The following is a 26,979-nucleotide window of genomic DNA, read 5'->3' as shown; positions in this document are numbered from 1 at the left end:
GTGTCTAGAAATAACGTTACAAAAATGCCACTAGTTTGTCTCGTAGAAGTAGCTGAAAATCGAATGTTTAAACGTATTTACAAATGTTCTCTTGCACAACTAACGTTTGACAAGACGTTAAAATATATGTTAACATATTATAATTAACAATGAGACTAAGGTTATACAATTTTAAAACACATGAAAAGAATATTGTAAACACACGCCCATCTCCAACGTTAATGGCTTTCAAAATATACTAAACGATGCTTCACTCGTAACGTTTCTGGGATATTGAGATCGTATGGAGATATGACATCTGGTCGCCGAAATAGAAAAAAATAATTATTTATCATCGTTGCTAATATAAGGTGTTGGAAAATTCAGAACAAGTAAGTCATGCCATTGTAATCAAGGCCTGGTGATCTAGTGGTGTATTTACTGGGGTTTAACTAAAGATAGTAGGTTCATATCGAAACAATTTTCGCAAAAGTTTACATCGAAACGTGCCATTTGCTCCTAAACTTTCCCAATAAGTTATAAAACAATGTAATGAAATTAAATCTCAATGATGAGCTGAAACCTTTTTAATCTCCTGTCCTCGTAAAGGAAATATTTGGAGCAAATTTCACGAAGCCCTATGATTGCGAAGGTGGATACACATTGGTCAGAATTAAATTTAACACATGTCAAGTTTTTTATAATATAGGATTATTTTACCACGGTCTTGAGCATGGACGTGGATGGATATAGAGGAAGGGGACGACCAAAAAAGCTGGGAAGTTACTTGTGAGATGACGTCAAACAGAGAAGTATCGAGGAAGAAGACACGCCGCGCTGACCCCGGTTAAATTGGGATTCTTTCTTTGACATTCTTTCTAACCATATCGTCGTTCACACAGTCCATCCAACGTTTTCTTGGTCGTCCTCTACCTCTACATCCATTCACATCCATGCTCAAGGCCTTCCTTACAATATGTTCCTCATTCCTCCGCATTACATGCCCATACCACGATAGCCGCCTTCCACATAACTTCTCGGCTATCGATGTCACTTTCAAACTTCCTCTTATGTACTCATTCCTTACTCTATCCATTCGCGTGACACCACACATTCCTCTCAGCATTCTCATCTCCGCAACATACAATTGTCTTTCAGTGATCCCTTTTGTAACCCAACATCAGATCAGTCTTATAGATCTTCCCCTTAAATTTAATCGCGAGGTTAATTATAAAAATAAATTAAGGAAATTTGAACCTGCGTTTTTTAAGTAAGATCCACATATTATAATGCACTAAGCCATATATCTGGACTCATTATTTATTTAAAGTAAATAGTGAATTCTATTGAGGTATTCATCGTGCTTTTTAAATGTAACATACATAAGGACGGCAGTGGATGCTATTTTTAATTAATTTTATTTAGGCCACGCTGCTTTCATGTGTCGTTGTAGAAGAAATGCAACTTTTATAATTTTCTTTTCATTTATAAGTTTAAAATTCAGATTCATTTTTTTTATGACATCATTTTAAAATTAGTGAAGATGGTCTTATGGAAAGAGATAAATTTTGGATATAGGATTTTGGATGTATGGGGTACTACCAAGGAAACGATGGATGGATTGTGTGAAAGAAGATATGATTAGAAAGAATGTTACTTGTGAGATGACAACTGATAGAGAAGTGTGGAAGGAGATGACTTGCTGCGCTGACCCCAATTAAAATTGGGCTAAGGGTAGGACTCATGCTAATCCTTTGGTTACTGTAGATGGTATATCAATATCTTTATATTTCTCACACGCAAAGAGATTATTCTCTATTGTAGAATGTTTACGTTTTTTGGACAGATACACTTCAATTAATGATTACTTATTTGTTTAGAAAATACATGATTTTTTAGCAATGATTTTGTTTATTTCGTAAAGATGACCACTTTAGCAGTTATAATTAACGTGACTTTCGTTTTTCAAATTAAGAATTTCAAGAATGTAATTTGCACATATGTTGTGATAAGGCAGCCGTATCTCCGTTATTTTCTTTATCTCAGAGTTTTGTTTACACTGTCTCGATGTTTTAACAATTTGCGAGCATAAGGAATTACGAAAGGACATTATGGTGCCAAGGTTTGATTCCGGCATTTGTTTTTATAATTTTAAATGACTTTCCGTTCATAATTCCACAGATAAAATATATTCCATGCTCAGGTTGAAATAAAAATAAAAATTCAACTACTTTGTAATTGATCGAAATTTATACTTTAATATAAATGTTTATTTAATAAAATGAACAAGGTTTGAAATACATAAAATTATGAAATCAAATCTTATTACTGTCAAAAAAAAAACAATTATCTTGGCAATTTGTTTCTTGTCGTATTATCTACTTAAAATCCTACAAATTAACTTGTTTATATATAATTATTTATGATAAAACTAATCGCTTATTTGACATGCTATATATACTATAAATAAATTAATCAGAAAAATGAAAGATTCCAATTTTAAATTTGAAACTTATAATTCAAATATTACTTCCTGACTGTTCAGCGTCAATATAATTACACAAATCTCATCACATAAACGTACTAATAAAAAAAGATAGCGATATCTAAAATTTAAAAAAAGAACCACTATAAATAATAACGTACTAAATTTAACTAGAACCTCGTTTAAAAAAATAGTTATCAGCCAGTTATCTATACCTGCTAATATTAATATTTATAAACGCAAAAGTGACTCTGCTCTGTTTGTCGCTTTTTCACAGACAAACCATTGAACTGATATTTATGTAACAAGCAAACTTGAGTTTTTTATGCTTAACACGACTAATCTTAAAAAAAGCAAGCAAAGCCGCGGGCTACTAGTGTATATAGTGAACCGGCTAAGTGCATTATCGGTTTATCGGTAATGTCAATCGAATTTTGGACATTTATGATAAAATTTGATAATGGTAATAAAATAAATACGTAACAAAATAATTTAAACTTAGGTATGACTAACGTCTCAATCTACAATGTGCTATCTAAATATATATTTTTTTAATATTTCAAGTCCAAGTATTGAAACATACAGCCGATTGGATCGTAAAAAATTATTAAGGTTATCATTGCCATTAAGAAATCGTAAACTCGGAAATCGATAAAGTGTTTCTCCTATTTTCATATCGAGAAATTACTTCTTACCTCAGGAAACTTACTTTGGTCCGCAAACGCAGACATTACACAAGGTTTTTACATGACATTATTTTTCAAGTTTATATAACTTCTTTTAGCGTGTTATGCAAAAAATAGTAAGATTTTTTTTTAAATTCGCGTGTACAGGGTGATGTGAAAACTGTATAATGAAGCTCCATAAACCAACAATTACGCGTCAAGACGCTCGAAATAGAAAAATTTACACCTTATCTAATTTTACAATGTTTATTTTAATATAAATAAATAAATTCGTGTATGTTTGAATTTGTGAGTGATAAAATAAGAGTGGTGAAAAAGACAAAATACAATTATTAATATAATTACTATTTTATTAATAATAATAAGTAGATTATTATTATTTAATTTGCTTGTAATAAAAATATTTTTAAAATACGCCGAAGAATCGGAATTTCTCACGCGCGCACATTTTTTATACTCTTTCGTTCTGTGGTTTGTGATTCGGAAAAAAGCAATAATATACATTAATAAAAAGGCTAACATGACAAAGCAATAGAAAAATTAATAATACGCTATAATAAGACATAAACTAACAAATACAAAAATTAAATACATAAGATATTATATAGGTATCTAAACAACTGTTATAATTATTTAATAAAATAATTTCACAGATGATAAAAATCATTAATTCACAATAAAAGAAACAGTGATAATTCTTCGAACAATTCTTTGCTGACAAAATAATATTTGTCTTGTGTAAGAAGCGAACATACAAGTTTGTGGTCATTGTGAACATATTGAACCGTCATGGCGTATACAGGAGCAATACTTCTTATGGTCATCGTGGCAGTAAGTATATGTATATATATCTTGTATATATAGATAAAAAGGTGAAGACGAAACAGTTCAGTATATTTTTCTCCACCATTTGTATAATTATCTTATTCTCTTTATATTTGCTACTAGCTGTACCCTCGACCTTGAATTTAATTAGAAAAGGTTGAATTTAACAAAAAAAAATAATATTATTGTAGCTTAAATTACTCCTTATTGTATTAGTTATCTGGCAATGAAAGTCCTGTTAAAATCAGTCCAGCCGTTCCAGAGATTAGATTGACAAAATATATAAAAAAATGTTATTTTGATATATGTTCCATTTATACATACATATGATGAGTCAGTTCAATTTTATTATAATATGTTCCTATAGATTATTGAAATTTAATGTTATTAATATAACAAAACGTGTACAGTAATGAAATTTTAGTTGAATTAAAACGATTTGGTGAAACTATTATAAAATTTTATATAATTCTATTTGTTTGAACATAATAGACTTCGAAAGTATTAAGGTGATCAACGTGAATACCTATCAACAATTATTTAATTGTATTAGTTTAAGGTATATTGTTGTAACTCACCGCTAGATGGCGCAGTCATTAATGCTGCTTACTTCTGTCATAAAGATCGTGGGATTGATCCTGCACATGACGAATATTTTACTTAAATAATCGTGCATCGGATTTTTCTCATTTTTTATTTTTGACATTTTTAAAAAAAGAATCTTAATTATCGATACAGATTATAAATGCGTTTTTGGTATTTGAATTAATTAATTTAAAAATAAATTTTACACTGAGATAAAACAGTTTAATGTTGAAAAAAATTTATACTTAAAATTTGAAGTGAAAGTAACTCTGTCCGTCGCTCTTTCACAACCAAAACAATTAACCAGATTTGATCAAATTTGGGTCGAGATGGCCCAGTGGTTAGAACGCGTGCATCTTAACCGATGATTGTTGATTCAAACCCAGGCAAGCATCGCTGATTCATGTGCTTAATTTGTCTTTATAATTCATCTCGTGTTCAGCGGTGAAGGAAAACATCGTGAGGAAGCCTGCATGTGACAAATTTCATAGAAATTCTGCCACATGTGTATTCCACCAACCCGCATTGGAACAGCGAGGTGGAATATGTTCCAAACCTTCTCCTCAAAGGGAGAGGTGGCCTTTGGCCAGCATTGGGAATTTACAGGCTGTTGGTGTTGGTGTTGATCAAATTTGGTATGAAGCAAATTTGAACTCCAAAGAAGGACATAGGCTTCCTAACACATGACAACCGCCATAAACGCGAGCGAATCCGTGTGCGACAACTAGTATTTCATATATTTAAAGTGAAAGGTTAAAAGTGCAGCTCTATATCCGGTTTATCTACTACACCCGGATCGTGATTGACCCGGCGCCCTGTTTAATTCGAACATAAGGTACTATCAAGTTCGTGAACCGCCGTGTAAAATAAAGCACGCTTAGTACCTTTTAACCTTGTTCCATTATAATTTGATATTGAAACAAGTTGACGTGTTAAAATATTATGCAAATAGTCTTAAACGACAACAGATCGATATCGTGTATATTTATTGTTTAACACTATTTCATTGTTATGTTAACATTAATATACTAGATACCAGATAACCCAATAATGTTTGCAAATTTGCAAGTGGAGTTCTCCCCATGGCACAATTAGCGGCAAATTTGCATTAGTCGATTATCTAGTATCCGGTTTAAAACATAGCTGCAAGATATATTCAGTGTATATAACAGTGAATCAAATCAAATCAAAATACTCTTTATTGTACACCAGTAAATAAATCACACATACACGGTTAGATGAAAGATGTACAAGAGGCGGCCTTATCGCTAACACAGCGATCTCTTCCAGGCAACCTTATGGTAGAGGAAAGCAGATATAGAAAGAGGTGTGGTGAAATTAAAAAAAAAAAACCTTTAAAAAAGGAATTCGTTCGATGTATTTAGAAAATTTTATTACATTACAGTAAAAGTATATAAAAGTTGTGTACTGAGCCAAGGTCCCTAGAGTAAGTTTCAATGAAACGTTTGACAGAAATTCATTCAATAAAGTAAAATAAATGACATTGTATAACATCACTGAACATTGCTCTGATCCCAATGTAAGTAGCTATAGCACTTGTGTTATGGGAAATCAGAAGTAACGACGGTACCACAAACACCCTGACCCAAGACAACATAGCCGATTGTCCGATTCTGCTTAAGTAAAAGAATCAGCCTGTAATTTTCCCACAGCTGGGCTAAAGGCCTCCTCTCATGAATGCACATGTGACAGAATTTCGATGAAAATTTGACAAATGAAGGTTTCCTCACGATGGTCTCCCTCACCGCATAGTACGAGGTGAATTATAAACAGAAATTAAGCACATATTTATATAGTGGTGCTTGCCTGGGTTTGAACCCGAAATCATCGGTTAAGATGCACGCGTTCTAACCGCTGGGCCATCTCAGCTCTTCTAAGTAAATACATTCAGCAATAATTCGTTACGTGTAAATGATAGCAAATTGCAATCGTGTCTAGACGCTCAATTTTAAATCATTGTGGTCACCTAGTGTTGATTAGAAAATTTGTGAACGTCATAACGTATTCGTGTTTTGTCAATTTGGGTCAACTGCCTTATTGTATTTGACACCTTTTTTGAACGATCAATAAACATTAATTGTATGCCTTTCTTTTCATTGATATTGATTAAGTCCTATACAACCTATACATACTCACTAAAATAAAAGGCTATCTTTTTTCATTACGATAAATAAGAATGCGATAGCGATAAACTTACTCCTATAGTCCTATAAGTTATTAATATCCTTAATATTTTTATTTTTTTATTAGAATTTTTAACATTAAAATTATGGAAAAAATAAAAAATAAAAATGTTAATATATTTTTATTAAGTTTGGATAGGAACTTGCTATTTCATATCAGATTAATTTAATTATCAAGTATTTTTTAATATATTATCATTCATAAATCAATTTAAACCAATCAGGAATTAATTTTATGTAATAAACAACAAATCAAAACAGTTTTCGTTTTTCAGAAATCCTTCAGTATCAAGAGCATTTTTTACGTGTGTTGCCTCATTTACCGGTCGTAAAGTTTGGCATTGAAATTCTCGACTCATTTTTAGTACCAGGAAATCAACATTATCGTCAAACACCACGCTGGTTATAAAACATATACCCAGTATTATTTTACGAGCCGAATGTCGTTTGTTTTAACTATATTTTTGTGTTTATATTTAATAAAGAATGTTGGCGCCACCTCAATCTCGATATTTACTTTAAAACGGATCTCACGTACGCTCTGCAAATTTTCAATACGTTGCTCTGTACATTTACTTAAAACAACAACAGCCTGTAAATTCCCACTGCTGGGCTAAAGGCCTCTCCCTTTGAAGAAAAGGTTTGAACCTATTTCACCACGCTGATCCAATGCGGGTTGGTGGAATACACATGTGGAAGAATTTCTATGAAATTTGTCACATGCAGGTTTCCTCACGATGTTTTCCTTCACCGCTGAGCACGAGCTGAATTATATTTTAATTATATTAGCGGTGTTTGCCTGAATTTGAACCCGCAATCATCGGTTAAGATGCACGTGTTCTAACCACTGGGCCATCTCGATTCATTTACTTACTTACTGTCCATTTATTTACTATGCAACATTGTTAATTACGTATATAAATTAGAGTTATGTAATATTTCTCCTTTAAGATTACCCGAATGAAAAATTAAAGCCTTATAAAAATAGCTACGCTATATGATATCGAAGAGTGTAGTAATACTTTGTCGACTATCAAATTAATTGAACTAGAATGCTTCTTCACATAAAGTATTGTAATCTGTTAGAATCACGGAATGTGTTAGTAAGGCCTTATTAATTAACTTGTTAAATCTTGACATCAAACTATCTCTTTCTTTGATCAGTAATGTTCAATAGAAGAATAGGCACATTATGTAATAATATACCCTCCATGCAATACGTATTTATTGATGGAATTTAAATTTTTACGAAAACAATACTTAAAAAAGGGCCGTCAGCAATTCTATTGTCTTCGATCTTAGGTCGTTGACCATATACAGTTGATTTATATCACTATAACGACTGTTCTCTTAAAACTCAAGTCTTAAAAAATGTATATTTTTGTATAGCTTATTTTTGTAGCCAATGATATTTTATATAAAACAAATATTACTTTGAGATGGCTTAGTGGGAAGGAAGTATGAATTTTAATCGAAAAAACATCGATAGGAAAGGATACCTTCGTTAAATTTTGGACCATTTACAGTTCCTTATTACGTATAACATTTTATACTATTACTAAATGTAATGTTTCATAATAAATCATTTCAACAAAGAACGTGGCCGTGCACTTATTACATAATTATTCATATTGTTATACTTTACATACTTGCGCTATTTTAATGACTAATATTGTGTTTCATGATAAATACGATGCGACCCAGTTGTCTTCATTCTGTTCTGTGTTTACATAGTCTGTTGTCACATTAAATACTTATTTTGTTTCATTTGTAGAACATACCTAATATAATTATTCAAAAATACTTTATTACATTTTGAATATTAGGCTGTATGCCTGTATGCCTTCTACTTTTCAATGTTGCCAGACTTAAAAATAAAATTATCACAATGCCCTTATTTCTCGAATTATTTAGATATCTGATTGAAGTCGTTTAAAACAAATACATAAAGCTATCACGATTGAAGTCTTCCAGAAATGTCCTTCGTGTAATTAGACGGACACGAACCAACTGCCGCCGAGATTCTCTCGAACAATTTGACGTATCGATGAATATTTGAAGCTACATGACGCTGAATCCAGACTGCGGAATTACATCCGAACCGAGGGAGTCGCGGAGCTTGTAAATTTATAATACAAGCCGAGTGAACCTCATCGTATATGATAATGGAAAGTCAACGACTGGTCTAGTTGCACTAATAAATGAAACTTCGTTGTAATTTATAATAGCCCGGCTATTGTTTTAATTATATGATTTGTCGCGTGCCGTTCTATATTTCAGCGAGCTTGTGATTTCGTTTCCATTGTACATTAAAGACTATATATCGCTAAAGTGACACATTGTTCTTTGTTATGTATGCATTAAATTGCATGCCCTAAACGTTTCGACCTTGCTCAAGCTCAGCTCTGCCATAAACGACAAACAATTGAAAGTAATAAAGGCGTACGTAGGCACGTCTAATAAACCAGCTGATTCCTCGTGAAAATAGCTCATTGAAGTTTCGCGCTTTTAAGGAAAACGATGATTCAACGACTATTCTTAGAAATGAATCAGCAAATGTTTAAGTGTCATTGAGACCTAAATAAATTGTAAGGAAGTTAAAAGTAACTTCGACGGACAATGGCTGGACTTTTGTGTCAGTGTCTTGGAAAAGGGGTATTTGATTTGCGCATTCAATTGTTTTTTAAAAGAAAGCTGAATAAAAATATATGCATTAACTGAAAATCGTTCTATATTTATATTTTGAGATCCAATGTGGTCCAGTGGACAAACCAACTGCAACTGAAACCACTGGTGGTATTTCACGCACTTAATTTGTGCTTATAGTTCATCACGTGTTTGACTGTGAAACCTGATGTGAGCTGAAACCCATCATTGAAACATTTGCAAGCTTATTTTCATAGATTAAAAATAATGTTCCTAAGATTTCTTAAGATAACAGTAACTTTCTATCATCATTAAACAGTATTTTAACATTAAAAGCGTCAAGCTCATTTTATGCGTAAAGTGTTGCGTTGATTTCTATTTTATATAATCTATAAAAGATTATAGTCTATACTTTTATCAACCGCAAGTGATTATATGCTGTATAAAATAGAAATTTACATAGAAGTGAAATTTTAGAGGTATAATTTAGTTATTTCTACGATAAAAAAACTGGATCTCTGGTTTAGTGGAAGACCATATAGGTAGCAAACGTAACCACTCAATACCTTCTATTATCAATTTTTATGACAGCGTATCCTAAACTCCTGGATGGGACACAGTAGTTTCTCTTTTAATTAATTCTCAGCTGCTGTTTACATTCTACTTAGTCGAGAAGTGTTTAGTCTCTGATCGAACACAATCAAAAATCAAAATAAACTTTATTCAAGTAGGCTTTTACAATCACTATTAAATCGTCATTTTACAATTAAATGAAGCTACCACCGGTTCGGTAAGTAGATTCTACTGAGAAGAACCGGCAATATACTCAGTAGTTACTCTTTTTCCACATTTAAAAATACAAAGTCAAGTTAGTTAAATACAATTATTAAAATTAATATATCCTGCTTGGAAGTCATTAGGTATTAACTCCATTCTTTTTATCATCTATAAAATCTTGTTAGACTATAAGACTAGGGTTATAGGGAGTGTTCTAAAGCTTACAAGCGAACATGTGTTGTATGTAGTCTTTGAAATAAGCTGATGTAGCTAAAATACTGTTATTATTGTAACTATCCATAGCATGTATTCCAGTTTGTGTCAGTATAATTAAAGGTAAAAAAGACGTATCATCATAGAATCCACGATTGAAACGCATTAAAACTGCTCTTTTAGACCTACACGTGGGTGGTAAGCACTTACCATGAAGTTTATTTGTTTTTCTAATACATTAAAAAAATAAGAGTGTCACTATCATAAGATCTCGGCATAAATATTTGAAACGTTTAAATACTCTGTTCGAAGTGTAACGAGTGGGTTTTATACGGGGGCGTATCGTTTGGCTCCCTGTAACCCAGATGCCTTCGTTTCATTAACTTGTTTTACGATCTGACACTTAATATTGACCTACCCTTCATAGTGATGTTGATTGGAATCTCGCATCAATCGACAAGAATAGCTCGGAACTGTCACACTTTGATCGTAAACATTTTTTTATGTTATGTCGGCTATCTAATTAAAGGGAACTTTTTTTTTGTTTTTTTTTATAGACATTGGTCTTATAATGAACTTGACACCATTGGCAAGATAACATCTTGGCTTCTCTAGACAACTTAAGGTGAAATTAAAGTAGTGATTGGGTTGAGGTTCACAAAATATGTTGAAAGTGCTTGTCTACTTTTTTTACTAGAAAATTAATTACATCGACAAAACTTAAATTTACGATTCCATTACTGTAACTGATGGATATGATATTTGGTATAGAACTACATGACATGGATTTGAAAATAGTGGTGAGCAATAGAAAATCACCATAATAAACATAGTTTTGATTATTAAATATATTTACTTTAGCTTTTATATTTTTAACATGTATAATACAGTAAAGAACGGCGGTAGAAAGATTGCATGATGTCATAAATAGTACATGGTGATAGGTCTTTGTATAAAGCCGTTTTGGAAGGTAAAAACCATCATATATTCTACCACCAAACTTAGCATTGTTGTGTATTAAGATAAGTTTTGTATCATATTCCACCATGCTACTCCGATGCGGGTTGATGGATACACCTGGTGCAGAATTTTGTTGAAATTACCCACATGTAGGTTTCCTCACTATGTTTTCCTTCACCACTCACGAGATGAATTATTAATTAAATTAAATATATAGAAATTCAGTGGTGTCTGCCTGGGCTTGGCCAATAATCATCAGCTATGATGCATGTGTTCTCACCATTGGGCGATCTCGGCACCATTGGTTATGTCAAATTTCATAATGTCAAGGAGTCGGGAACATCTAATAGCTAAAGGGAATCCAAGCCTGCAATATTGTAATGCGATGCTCCATTGTTCTAATGCCCTGTGTCAGCGGAACACGCCGTTTACGTGCCGTTAAGTCTTGCGACACTTCTCTTCCTCGGCTGATATCATGCTCCTGTAAAATATCGTTACACAAATTATCGCGTTACTATGCCCTTTTCTGATGTTGTTCCTTAAATTATATAATTGTTCTCGTATATATACATATATATTATGGTATAGGTTGGCGGACGAGCATATGGGCCACCTATAAGTGGTCACTATCACCCATAGACAATGACGCTGTAAGAAATGTTTACTATTCTTTACATTGTCAATGTGCCACCATATCTTCTTTTGTATGAGTGCGTTATACGTGAACGCCGTCATGAAGTCATTGTATTGACTAAACATAATATTTATTTACATGTAAATTATAAATTCCAAAGAATTTTTTTTTAATTATTACATCGTTACGGGAAATAATACAAAACCTTGGCCAGCCATTTCGATTTAAGTATTAAACAGACAGAAAAACAGAGATTTATTAAACTTAGTAAATGTAACAGAAAATGTAATCTGTTAATTTCTGATTAAGCAAAATGTACGCAAGATTTTATATTTTAATGATCACTTGACCATAAATTTAACAACAGACATATGTTCTATGTGATCAGAGTCCCGGCATATAAACTGTGTAGCCATTATTTCTGGTTTTAATGATTACAAATCGAATTGTCCAATAGTTTTGGCATCAGGCTAGTTGTAGCGCGCAATCTGCCAATTAGACAAAGGTAAATGACCTAATGGTCTAATTGAGCCAATAAATGAAAGTCTTTTCAGCAGTTTAATTATAGCAGATACTGCACCTGCTACTAACTTGACCATGACTTTCTTTGCGTAGACTTAATTGTTAGGTATTGTTTTGTTAACTGTACACGTTCTTATTTAGTGATTTAAGTCGTAACTAGGGTTTTATCAAAAAATATTGAGTAGTTAATTTTATTGTTCACATTGTGTTGCAGTCACATGTTACAAATTACAAACGTTTTTTTTTTCATTAAAACAAACAATCTTAATATTATAAAAAAATAGGTACGTTACAATAATTTTTCACTATTACAAATATAGGCTCAACAAATAAACACACTTAATTAAAAAAAAGGAACTCTTTCTGAATTCCTTTTTTAATTAATCGATTTTACATTACCAAAATATTTTAAAATGTATATTTATTAAAAATATAGATATTGAAGCAAATCAGAATCTAAAACAACCGATGTTATCAGCGCATTTGATATTATTTGTTCAAGAATGTAATAAAACTAAAACCAAAACGATGCCTTGTACGTTTGCGTAATAAAAAAATCTTTCGCATTTAGGTAACGATTAATTTGTTTCCAGTGCCGTTCGATACGAGATTTAGACGTCGTTATCTTGTATTCGGCTCATAAAATTGACATTACTATCAACTAATGTTCCACACGCATTAGTGTCACAGTGAATGTTATGCAATGACGTAATCATTGCCATATGCATCTTGCTATTGACTTTGTATACACATGTTTTTGTCACACGATTCTTAAATTTAAATAGGATTTAATAATTTCAAATTCGAATTAATTCGAAATTTCAAAATCTTTCTAGTATTTTAAATTCTGATGATTTATTTATGTACTGCATCCATTTGACTGTAGTCAGAGCTCTTAGGTTATAAAGACTCTGCCACCCATGGGATCTAATTACCTATATATGTACCGTGTACCTATAATTACACTGGTTCGTTGGCTCATGTGTAGCGGCAGAATACTGACATTTGTATCCACCAAGACTGGTTTGAACCAAGTTTACCACAAGCATAAAGCCTACTAAAATCAAATCATGCATTTACATATATTTCCACATTCTTAAATAGACAAAATAACACCAGACTCTACAGCCCTAAACTAAATAATAATAATGTTCTTCTCTTTACTGATTAAATAACAATATGAATACATATCCTCAATGATAAACCTTAACACATTTATTTTTAATTCAATTTATATTCGTTTATTACAAAATATACCCCTCAGTTACTATTAAGTATAAAACACTAACTTTCTTTATTATTTAAACTAGAAATACATGTATTTTACGATTGTTAAGTAATCAGAATAACTTAATTATTTTATAGATAGGTACTGTTAGCTGTGATTGAATTGGAACGCATAATTAGATATAATTAAGTAGGCTTTGAAACCGATTATCTTTATACTATAATTGATTATTAAGATGTTTACGTATTCTTGCTTATTAGCTTAGCAATTGAACAAATTATAAACTGGTTAACAGTTGTAACTTTAAGTGTGCACCTTATTATTTATTTTATTATACTGTGTGAAAAAATATGGGCGGTATTACGTGGGGTATATAAAATATTGTACTAACCTTTTACAGACTTTTAAAAAGTACTAGGTTAGTGAGGTAGTTCTTATATTTTTTGGAACGGATAGAATTTTTTTTGTTAAGGATGTTAGTATCAATTTTTGTATTAGGTTCAGCACGGGTCTATTGTCCTTTTTCATATGAAACGACTCGATCAAATCGTTTTTTTTTTCGCTCGATCTCGGAATTATATATGCTCATTTTAATCTGTGATGATGTACTGTTAGATCAAAACTCTGTCACCAAGTAATCACTGTTGATCGGCTTTTAACATTTTACATGAGTAAGTAAAATGTAAAAACTTTTTAAAAAAAGAATTAATCAGTGTGAGATTATTATTATTTGTTTTACAAATAAGTAGCTGATATTATGGAATCGAAGTTTACTTGATTGTACGTATTCGATTATCACGTGTTATTTTCTTAACTAACTTAAGATAATTAGATTATTCTGAAGAAATTGTATCTTTACTCATCTTATTACAATAGAGTTTAAAATCCAATTAGGGCGACTTTATTTGTGAAAAAAAAGCCGTTATTTGAAAAAGATGTAGGTATTTATTAGGTGTTTTATCTCTGATAATAATGACATTTGTTCGACCCTACTCAAAAAGTAAACGACAATTTGTGTCACTCTATAGTAATAAATATATTCAATGTCGAAAGTAAATTACGGTAATTTTTCACATTCCAAGATCAAAATCAGCCTTTGGAATGCCGAATTTGTGATATACCTACACGAGTACTTAGAATTAATAGCTTGCAAGGTCACTTATGCATTGCGGTTTCTTTCACCTGTCTGTTAATTACTAATTACTTAAAAAGTATATATCAGTAACTCAATTGTATGAAAAATAAAATCAGTATGTGGTTAGAACGCGTGCATGTTAACCGATAATTGCGGGTTCAAACCCAGGCAAGCACCACTAATTATTAATGTGCTTTATTTGTGTTTATAGTTCATCTCGTGCTCGGCGGTGAAGGAAACCTACATGAATCTAATTTTATAGAAATTTTGCCACATGTTTATCTGCCACATGTGTGTGTGTGTGTGTGTATGTTCCGAACCTCCTCCTCAAAAGGAGACGACGCCTTAGCCCAACAGTGGATAATTTACAGGCTGTTGTTTATATCAGTTTTAAATATACTTCTTAACTCGAGTTTCGGTTATCGTATATTAAATATGATTCGTGTATAAATAAATAGTATGTATCCGAACATAAAGTGCTCCTCATAAAACATACATATGTTGCTGTAAATATTACATAGCCAATTCATATCACTCTCGTTATATTGATACCAAAATAACATACTCGTAAATGTTACGTTGATCATAAAAATATGACATAACCCTCAAAACTGTTTCACGTACATATATTCTATAGAAAAAAGTAAATCTTTATAAAAAATAGTTATATTTAAAAAACGTTTACCGATTGATTTATGAAAACGCACATACAAGATTCTAGTATTCGTTTTAAGGTGTTGGTTGTCATGTGTTAGGCAAAAAAGCCCATGTCCTTTCTTGGAGCTCCAGTTTGCTTCATACCAAATTTTATCAAATTCGGTTCAGCGGTTTGGTCGTGAAAGAACGACAAACAGACAGTCAGAGTTACTTTCACATTTATAATATTAATATAGATTCTACCGCAAAACAGTAGTACTTAGTATTGTTGCATTCTGGGCAAGGATAAGTGAGCCAGTGTAACTACAGGCATGGTTACGTTGGTGGCGCATTGGTGATGTAAGGGAGGTTAATATTTCTTAAATTAGCAACGTGGTGGTGCCTCAACAGATAAGTTTGAAATAAGACAATAAAACATATTTTATCTTAATAATATCACAACCATACTAATTCAGATACTTAAATAAACACACGTTCAACTGTGTAACGCTCTACAATTTGGACTTTCATTAGAAGTCACTTCAAATCAGGTTTCGGATATAATATTTCGTTTCCTCTTACTAATTCCTATATATTATGACGAATGAGGAATTCCTATTTTAAAATTGCTATATTTTGTACATTATGAGCGGGTAGAATGCCCTATGAATCATTATCCTAAATTGCGGGCTTAAGAATAGTCAATGCGAGTGTAGTTTAAATTGTAGACATTTGCTACGCCTGCCAATATCATGTTTCAATCATCGCGTCGCCCACAGAGTTACGATTTATTAGACATGCCATTTAATCTTATAAGTGATTATTCTTTTAAAGCCCTTATTGTATCTTTAATAAAAGAAAACTATAGTTTGCCTATCTGATTACAGTTATTTAAAAGGTCAAATACAAAACTTTTTTTGTTTTATATTTTTTTACAACATTAAAGATAATCAATTTTTAATACTTTTTAATTTTATTTTAATCGTAGAAAAAATAGCCTTGTAACATATTATATATAATGTCCATTACGTGAGATTGTAATCAGCGGGTATTAAAAGTGTAAATACATGAATATGTATATCTTATTTAAATTAAATTGATCAATTAGTCACATATAGACCACTTAGCCATTAATCTTACGACGTAAGGTAAGAGTTTTGGAATCTTTCGATCTTTAAAGATTTTTATGATATATTAAAAATCACTTTACATAATACTTGTACTTATATTATAAAAAAGGTGGAAAATTTGTGTATTTTCATGTAGTGTAATCCCTAAACTAATAATCCAAATTATTTTATTTTCACTTGTAGAAAGCTCCAATATTCCAAAAAAAAAATTGTGTGTAAATTTTACATAAATATTCATTTTGTTTATTAAATCTTATACCCGTGCGAAACCAGGGCAGATTGCGAGAAATAAATATCTTTAAAATTTATTAAGTTTTGTAAATTGTCTACCGATATTTATTAATCCGATTTTAGTATGTACGATTTACTCAAAGTTGTTATATTAAAGTATGAGGTAAGATATAAAAGGATTTAAACAAAATATAAAATTGTGTACATATTAAATATTTCTATTGAAGTCAAAGAAGAATATCAGAAACCTTATAGGATATCATAACAGTCTCTCAATCTTATATATGTATTTACTAAGATCAAATAAGAATTGAAATTACCGCTCAATAAGTTAATCAGAGCTTAAAAAACGAGTCCCATATGACATACATATTCATATTCCAATCGAAGTAGGAAAAGATAAACAAGACATATATATATATATTGTCTATATTGTCATGCAGTTTGCTAATAACTCAGCAATATTGTGCATTACATACAGTTTATTATTAATATATCTTTATTTATAATTCAATGCTGTTACACGTAACTACGTATTCCCACTTTAATTTCACTTTCAAAATTCCGATAACAGTTTTGTTACCGTTGAAATCACAATTTCGCAAATCTATAGTGAATATAATAGATTAATAAAGCTCACGACCAATCGCATCAATTTACTATCAAATATTATTTATTTAGCTTTTTTCATGGTGGTGTCATAGTTGGAAGAGAGAATAGATGGTCGACAGTCGAGCGTGATTGAGTAACCTGTAACAACAACAACAACAACAACAACAACACCCTTAGAGGTTTGGAACATATTTCACCACACTGTCCCAATGCGGGTTGGTGGAATACACATGTGGCAGAATTTCTATGAAATTGTCACATGCAGGTTTCCTCACGATGTTTTCCTTCACCGCCGAGTACGAGATGAATTATAAAGATAAATTAAGCACACGATTCAGCGGTTCTTGCCTGGGTTAGAACCCGCAATCATCGGTTAAGACGCGCGTTCTAACCACTGAGCCATCTCGACTCTTAACCTGTAACATCCCAACATATCTTATATTTATAAAGTTCGACTTATAACTCGCATATGGATAAAATACAACACGAGAACACTTATTGCTATATTACTGTAATTACTGCGCGATGCCGGCGGTCTCCCGACGACATCCGTGTAATATGCTGACGTGTTAATCCTTACTTTGCGTTGCTGTTCGTAGATCATCTCATGGGAGTGACCATGGCGAATATAATTTTGCGTAAAATGAAGAGCGTCGTCTATTTTTAATCGCTATTTAAAGATCATTCTGGAATAGGTTTTAAAGAGATTCAAAATTAAATCTACAAATGATCCATTTAGGTTTATCACGTACAATTATTAAATTTCTTGAATAATTACGAATATTCAAAATTTATTTGTAATAAAATTTTATTTTGTTTATAGTTTTGTGAGAATATAACAGTTTATTTTTTTTGGAAATTATGATTTGCATGGTATTTACGCAAGGAACAAACATAGAGTTACCAAATTAGTCATTATTTGGTGGCACAGTGTATACGTTTAACAAACAGCTAGAATCCCATTCAAATTTTTTCTATTATTAACTTAAGAAAACCGTTAAAGCTTTATATGTTAAAGGTCATATTATAGAATTAACGATTGACGGATAAGAGCACGTATTGGGAATGAAACGATCGCCATACTATAAACAAATTATTGAACAAAAAAAGGTCTTTCCTCGGCAGGTTTGAGATGTTTCTTTCCGAATTGTATTTTGATAATCAGTAAAAAAGTGCAATGCTTTGTGTGCAATGTTTCAGTAAAAAATTGCAACTACAAAGATAACTATTATTTTTATACTATGATCATATTTTTTAAACTAACCTTAAATAAACAATTTCCTTTTTAATATCAATGATGATGCGAAGATAATATTATATTAAACAGTAATATCTATCTGCTATTAATATCTGTATTACTTGTTCGTAGGTGGTAGGCCGCGAGGATGTGCTGGCGACGACGGCTAACCGCGACATGCAATGCGGTCGACGTCTCGTGTCCGGACTTTTCTCTCGGCCTCGCCTGCCCCTGGGCTACTCTTACGTGACGACCATCCCGCGTGGCGCCTGCAGACTCAACGTCTCAGAAATCGTCACCAGCGAGAATTACATCGGTAACACATTCTTCACACTTTAATTCACGTTTTGTTTTATATCAGATAAGCCGACTGACACGAGACCTTTAAAGTTCTTGCTCCATAACGTTTATCTTAAATATCTATCTCCCTATTATTATGTACTTAGATGCAAATGTTAATTCCCCTATAACCAGGTGCGCAAGATAGATAACAAGTGTCAATAAAATGCAGCCCAAGTACTGACACAGTATGTTGAAATATCAATGATTAGGTCATGACAAATTAATGAAGAAAATCATTACAAATTAGGTCAAATTTAAAGAAATAATTTCATAGACTCGAGGTAGGTTTGATTGAACTCGGTCATACTAGTTCAATTGTAGATATACTTAGTAGTAAATTAGCAATGAGCAGATGTTGGATCCAAGGCCGTTTATTAAAGCTTTCGGTCACAATAGTGCCAGCCAATATGTATCAATTTTTATTAAAGTTATTTGGTTCTCGAATATTGGGTCAATCGAGATTTTAATAGAGAGATGAAGAGCACGCTAGTGCAAAGATCGATGTCGAATCGATTTATAGGAATTGCACGCGTTCAGTGCGCTTGCGCATCGCTTCAATAGAAGCGCCTACGCCGCAAATTGTGAGATAAATGGAGATAGCCGCCGTTACAATTGGCGAGTAATTATTTGCATGACGCACTGCCAATGCTCGAGGATACCAATTCGCTGATTGTTCCGTAAACACTAAGACCAATACCGGTGCATTTAACGTATTTACTATATGATAAAATATTTGAAACGTACCATAAGCGTCTCAATTACACAAAAAACATAGAGAGATTAAATTACTTAACATATTGTTACTATATTTTATACGTTTTTTTTTTTTGCTTTTAGCACTAAGAGTATCAAATGGCTCGTACATCATGAATGGCGAATTTGCTGTCAGCGCTCCAGGCACATATGAAGCAGCTGGTGCACGATTTATTTACTCTAGATCTTCTGGTCTGGACAAAATATTTGCGATGGGACCTATTCACCACCCTGTTGATATTATGGTAACAGATAATCCAATCAATAATAAAATATTTCATATTTTGAACACAGTATTAAAAGTAATTTTGTTTCTAGGTCCTATATACTCAACCAAATCCGAACATAAAATACGAATACCTTACGGATTCATTGCCAGATGAAACTAGTAACGATATTCCAACTTCGAACACTGAACCTGAGCAAACTCATCATCAAATTCAAAGGCACCATAGACATCACAATGCCGAATCCCACACGAGAGCCTTAGAAAAATCCGGTCCATCCCTTTCGAAGCAACCAGATTTTAGCTCTGTTGAAAATCAGTATCAATTGGACACCAACGTCATTGGTGACAGGAAGTTTGTATGGAAAATTGTGTCATACACGCAATGCTCGAGAACTTGCGGAGGTGGTCTTCAAATTGGAAAGTTTAAATGTGTTGAGCTCGATGGTAAAGAAGATCGTGAAGTGTCCCCAGCTCATTGCACTGGAACGCCACCTTCTTCGAGACGTAGGCGATGTGGAGTGGCTCCTTGTCCCCCTAGATGGAGGGCTGCTGCATGGGGACCATGTCCAGTCTGTGGTCCAGCTCATCGTACTAGAATAGTTGGATGTGTCCAAGACCATGCTCGAGGTATTACAAAGGTTTGTAGATCAAAATAATAAATATGAATCGCACAGTTTATGACTTACGTTTGAATTACCAAACAATAATTTTACAGATTAGTGACCAAAAATGTCCGTTACCTATGCCGCCAAGTGAAGAAGCTTGTGAAATTCCTAACTGTGATGGAAAACCTGCCTCAGAAGTCTCGCCGCGACTTGATGCAAGGCGACAAGTTCGTCCTAATGATCGAGTTGACACATTCCGTGAAGGTCCCGTAATATCACTCGCTTCTAACGTATCGGATAATGAAATCAGCCTCACGCATGAACCCAAGTACAGCTTCACTGCTGCTGGAGGTTGGCTTTATACGGAATGGTCTGAGGTAAATATGGTTCATGTAGTACCATCGAAGTAACTTTGTTGGCATTTAGTAACTCTGGTTATTTTTTGCAGTGCGTAGGCTGGTGTGTAGGAGGTGGAGTGCAGTCTCGTGCTGTCCGCTGCGCAGAACCTGATGGCTGTTCAGCTCACCGAGCTCCCCATATTTCTCAGACATGTTCCTTAAGAAAACAGTGTGACGCGCAATGGTTTACTGGTTAATATAAAATCTTATACCAAGTTTTTATCTAAATTTAATAAAATTGGAGTGTCTGTTTGTAATATTAAAATAGCCCTTTTTTATTCAATGCATATGTACATATGTATACACGGTACAAGTACCAAAATAACATTTTTTACATTTTTTTTCCGTCTGTTTGTCTGTCTGTTTTTTCCGGTTAATCTCTTGAACGGCTGGACCGATCTTGACGGAACTTTCACAGGCTGATAACTGATATAATGAGTAACTTAGGCTACAATTTTTTTTTGTTATATTCAAACGCGTACAAGGTCGGGGCTCAGCTAGTTAAATATAAGACTCGAGCGTATAAATAATGTCAATTTTACTCCAGGTGACTGGTCAGCATGCTCAGCGGGTTGTGGTGGCAGACAGATTAGAGGAGTGATTTGTATCGGTGGTAACGGCAGACGGCTTCGTGATAACTTGTGTAAAACGCCCAAACCTGAATCAGAGCGAGCGTGTGGAGGGAATTGTGCTCCCTCTTGGTATCTCAGTGATTGGGGAGAGGTAAGTACAATTAGAAACCAACATTTATTACCAGTATGAGAGCGTTGTGCACCCAGCATAATTGTGCTCGTACATAAAACACATACATATTTATATTAACATTTAAACAATATACATATACAATTTAAAAATTGCATCATTTAATTTATTTTTTAGAATGCCACATGCTTTGAAGGAACAAAATATTTTCGATGATCATTTTTTTTGACAATATTTTACTCAGAATCTTAGAATACAGCTAGAGAAGTGCTAATACAAAATCAATAAATAATTTTCCTTTTTTTCAATACGTCAATAATGTATTAGGTATTATCTTTTGTAGTATTAACAGTCAGGAACACGCCAACGAGAATTGAATTCGCCTTTGATTTAAATTTCTACACGCTCCATTTACCGTTTGTATGATATCGAGTTGAATATTCAAATTCATAAAAGTATCTATTGATATTATGCTAGATCAGTTATTTAGCTAGATCGACATTTGAATTAAAATTACCATTCCTCCATTTTATTGTTTTATTACAATTCACATCCGAACCAACGTATCATCACCCACGCACGGAATAATGTACATTATTATAATTGTAGCACTAAGTACGCCCCGTTGTGACTTTTACAGTGTATCTGATCAGAAAGAACCACATACGTAATTTCTAGAAAATACTTATTTTGCGAATAGTAAGAACGATATAAGTGACACGATAATGAACTTTACTCAGTGCACCGGTCCCTGCGAAGCCGGCATCCAGACGCGCACGGTGTGGTGCGCGCGCGGCGGCGCGGAGGGCGCGGGCGGCGCGGCGCGCGACGCGGACTGCGCCGGCGCGCGCCCGCCCGCGCGGCGCTCGTGCGTGCCCGCGCGCTGCACCACGCGCCCCGTCGTCAAGCCCGCCGTCAGCGTCGTGGCTGCAGGTACGAATTAACCTAGATGTGTCATTATATAGAGTCGAGATGGTCCAGTGGTTAGAACCCGTGCATCTTAACCGATGATTGTGGGTTCAAACCCATTACTTGCTTAATTTGTCTTTATAATTCGTCTTGTGCTCAGCTGTGAAGAAAAACATCGTGAGGAAACCTGCATGTGACAAATTTCATATAAATTCTGCCACATGTGTATTCCACCAACCCGCATGGGAACAGCGTGGTGGAATATGTTCCAAAAACCTTCTCCTCAAAGGGAGAGAAGGCCTTTAGCCCAGAAATTAGTATTTACAGGCTTTTGTTTTTGTTGTTGTTGTTGTTGTATCATTATAATGAATTTATAGCAGCTTAGCCTTAAAAAAAATACTATCATAATGACTATTCCCGCCGATCAATATTCACATGTTCTGTAAAAGTCAATGCATATTGCATTAATATATAATTATAAAAATGTCGACTAAAGTGCTTTTTGAAACTGATTCTAATGAATGAGAACTTGTATCTACAAATTCTAGGTAGTAGTCACATCAACGTACGTACGTCATTTGCTTTTTTCCTGCATCCATTATTACTACAAGCAATTGAAAAAAAACGCATACAACGTAAGAATACTAGACGGTTTTTAAAGTTGTACTGTGTATGTAAAGGGAGTGCTGTTGTTTGAGCATTTTGCAAGTGTTTTACCAATTCCTACCTTTTCAATTTTCCGGGAATAAAAGAAACCTATATCCAATTCCAGACATTCCAGATTTCAATCAATCTATCTGGGGTGATTAAGTAAGAAAAACCCACCCATCCAAACGTTCGCATCATTTGTTGACAGCTCGCTTTATCTCTCACGAATGGAAAAATATAAATTTCTATTCCAGATCCACAGCAACGTGTGACGCGACACCAAAGCCAAAACACACAGAACGTCAGAGAACGCTCATTTAGCAAAGGTAACTTTAATTGCTATAATAATTAAAATAAAACTAAAATAAACAAAAATATAGATGTCAAGTATTGAATGAATAGGACTGCGTCACAGTTTCATCGCTGTAAAATTTTGTGTTAAAATAAATATACAAACAAATTAGGCCGTAACGTATGTATATCTCTTTGTACAAAACTTTTTTTTTACATTAGACAAAATTACATGAAGTTATATTTGATAAGAGCATTTACATATTTATTTTTTAACCTGTCAGAATGAAAACTTGTGTGTCGTTTTTGAAAATATAGCAGTTATATTTGGTCAATAAAAATTGAATTATTAATAGTAAAATAATTAACGAAATAGTAAAACCGTCTTTATTTAAAGTATGGATTTGATTCTTTTATTAAGCATATGTTACGTCTACAACGATAAATGTATGGAAATTTCTATTCAAATTTTATATAGCATAGCTTAATATAAAATTTTCAGCTTAAAAAGGTTCTAAAGCGCCTGAAATCTTTCTAAATTATTACGGATCAGGATTCCGTGGTCTTATGACAGTTCACACTTCATTTAACTATTCTACGACACTAACCTAGTCCCTAAATCCACTTATATATTATTATTATAATCATACAATATATGTGCACAGGAGCATGTGTGGACAAGCTCAGCAACTGCGCGCTGGCGGTGCAGGCGCGTCTCTGCCACTACCACTATTATGGCGATAACTGCTGCCATTCTTGCCATGGTCGGTAAACGGCAATCAACCACGGTGAGTTCTAAACATTTAACAAATATAACGGGAATTTATCGATATTATACTATTCCAAATTTAAATAGATTTTCAAATATGGAATGTTATTAATAAATCGAATGGATTTTTTATTTTTTTATTTTATCTGGCTAATTTGTTTTTTTTTTTTATTACAGGTATTGTTAGAAGCAAAGGAGTTACGACTCATAGTATTGTGATACAAATGAACTTAAAGTGAACATACCTACATACATACAAACAATACGTATGTGTATAAAGTTTTTGTTCACTTTCGGTAATTAAATAAAAAATGTAATTAACTACATTATGAAAATAGCTTTTTAACTCAAAAATTATTAAATATAAGAATTTTCACTATACATAAGGCTAATGAACTTTTCCTCTTATCAATTTAATAGTAAATAATAATATATTTCAATATATCTAAATATATTTTTATCAATAATAATAAATAGAAGTTCATTTGTCGAGAATCGTTTGTATTTCTATAAGGTAGGAATTAATTTTATGATCTCCAGAATTTAGACGTATTATGGTATTTGCCTGTCGTGACATGAATATTTAGAAATAATCTGGGTAGGATAGCACACCTATACACTACCGCAAAACAGCAATACTTAATATTGTTCCGTTAAGGTTTGAGGCGGTGGCCTTTACGCAAATGACATAACATTTCAGTGCCCAAGATTGGTGCCGTACTGGATAAATAATGGATAGTTAATTCTTACTTCTACCGAACTGTTTTCAATATAAATAAATCATTAAAAAATTATAATAATATACAACTGTCACTAAAGGTAAATACCATTGTAAGAGAATGTAATACATAAACATATATTTTATTTATATAACGTTAAAGCATATTATTCCTTGATCACAATTGTATAAGCTTGCCTCTGTCGTTTTGCTGACTTCTGAAATATATTATAATGAGATTCTACAAATGTATTATAAAATATATTTAGTTAACCATTCAAACTATATCATAGATTAGTCATTAAATTTAATATACGATTTAGCTTAGGGTTTTATAGTATTCATTATAAATTTAAAAAAAATATGTTTCTAAATATAATTAAGGAACAATAACATTGTGTTCATTATTTATTGATACTGAATGTGTGAACAAAGAAATGGACGCTTAAGGCGGCGCCACACATGATTAATTGTATAAGTGACCATCAAATGTCACCGAGGTTTTATTTTTATTAAGTACGCATTAAATAAAAATGAAATAGAAAAATCAATGTGCACTACGCTTAAGAGATGTTATGAAGTTTTATATACAGATCATATTCTTAATTTGAAATATACAGTAAAAAAAAACATTCTGAACCAATTGTCTACGTGTGGAGCTGCCCTTATAGCAAATTTCATGTAAATATTTACATTATTTTGTATAGCGCATTTATTTACCGGCTGTAAGTATTTATGTTATAGGTAACAAACACAATAATTTATACCGTACCATCACAATTATGTTTATTTTTAAATTGGTTTTACTAATGTAACGGCATTTCTGTCTGTACTAATATCGCGTATAACAACGTACAAAAATATTAAGCTTTAAACACCGAATTTTGTTTTATTTTCCTTTACCTTTAAATTATTACCTTTTTAATTTTTACATAACAGATATTTTTAAAATTTACGTCATGTAGTCGTATTACGCACATTACCTGCTCCAAAAATATTAAAATATAGATGTATAGATGCAATTTGAACATCTTAAATATTAAGTCAATAATAGTATATTTCTTTACTATAGACATATTGACAAAATATATATTTTATTTAAATAATAACATAGACTATATTGTGTTGACTGAGTTAAGATATTTAATAAGAGATTTAAATAATGAGGTACTTAGTAATACTTTAGAATCGCTGAAAAAACGACATTTTTTTGGGAATGAAGCAGACACTACCGTAAAAAGGTGACCACTTACCATCAGGTGGTGGTGTAAACCCATATGCTCGTCCGCCAACCTATACCATAAAAAATACAGTGGAGTATTTAAAAAAAAAACCGTAAAGCTCGTTGGTTAAAAAACTAGGTAGATATTTTGCTTTACGTATAAATGGCTCACCTCAAATTAATAAATAAATAAATGTCTGTCTCTTGTGTCTTACATATATACGTAAAAACGAATGTCCCATCAATAATGTCTACAAACAAATTCCAATAATATGTTCCCATCGTCTACTGAGGATAGATTTGATTATTTTAAATTTATAGGCATACTAAATAGTCCACCAGAGTATAAGTTACCATCAACACCCGTAAGACTTGGCACGGGGAACAATATTCAATATACCTTACCATGAGATGGTAAGCCTTGTGTCCTTAAAGTTACGCTGGCTCACTCACCCTTAAAATCAGAAAATTACGACAGTAACTGTTTGACTGTCAAATACGTTATAAGTTTAAGGTTGCACTCAGACGGGATTCTTCAAACTCCTTTCACCAAGTAAATAATTTTATCTAATATGTATATTATTTTTTACAAATATACTGATTGTAAACTAAACATGAATGTTTGCTGCATTTTGAATACAAATATAGGAAATCGGTGATGACATCAC

At 32.6% G+C, this 26,979-nt stretch overlaps 1 protein-coding gene across 1 annotated transcript in view; it reads left to right on the top strand.

The window, feature by feature from the left end:
* Positions 1 to 25,971, top strand: part of LOC124537255 (thrombospondin type-1 domain-containing protein 4-like) — a 159,054-nt gene extending 133,083 nt beyond the window's left edge. Inside the window, exons 8-17 of the mRNA XM_047114029.1 lie at positions 18,858 to 19,041; positions 19,905 to 20,065; positions 20,139 to 20,687; positions 20,765 to 21,031; positions 21,103 to 21,244; positions 21,600 to 21,775; positions 22,495 to 22,687; positions 23,566 to 23,637; positions 24,268 to 24,390; positions 24,549 to 25,971. Coding sequence (XP_046969985.1) covers positions 18,858 to 19,041; positions 19,905 to 20,065; positions 20,139 to 20,687; positions 20,765 to 21,031; positions 21,103 to 21,244; positions 21,600 to 21,775; positions 22,495 to 22,687; positions 23,566 to 23,637; positions 24,268 to 24,374 — 1,851 coding nt within the window. The 3' untranslated portion in view covers positions 24,375 to 24,390; positions 24,549 to 25,971. The remainder of the gene's footprint in view (positions 1 to 18,857; positions 19,042 to 19,904; positions 20,066 to 20,138; positions 20,688 to 20,764; positions 21,032 to 21,102; positions 21,245 to 21,599; positions 21,776 to 22,494; positions 22,688 to 23,565; positions 23,638 to 24,267; positions 24,391 to 24,548) is intronic.
* The last annotated feature ends 1,008 nt before the right edge of the window (positions 25,972 to 26,979 follow it).

Source organism: Vanessa cardui, chromosome 18, assembly GCF_905220365.1.
Source record: "Vanessa cardui chromosome 18, ilVanCard2.1, whole genome shotgun sequence".
NCBI lineage: Eukaryota > Metazoa > Arthropoda > Insecta > Lepidoptera > Nymphalidae > Vanessa > Vanessa cardui.
This window is presented reverse-complemented; position numbering and strand designations above follow the sequence as displayed.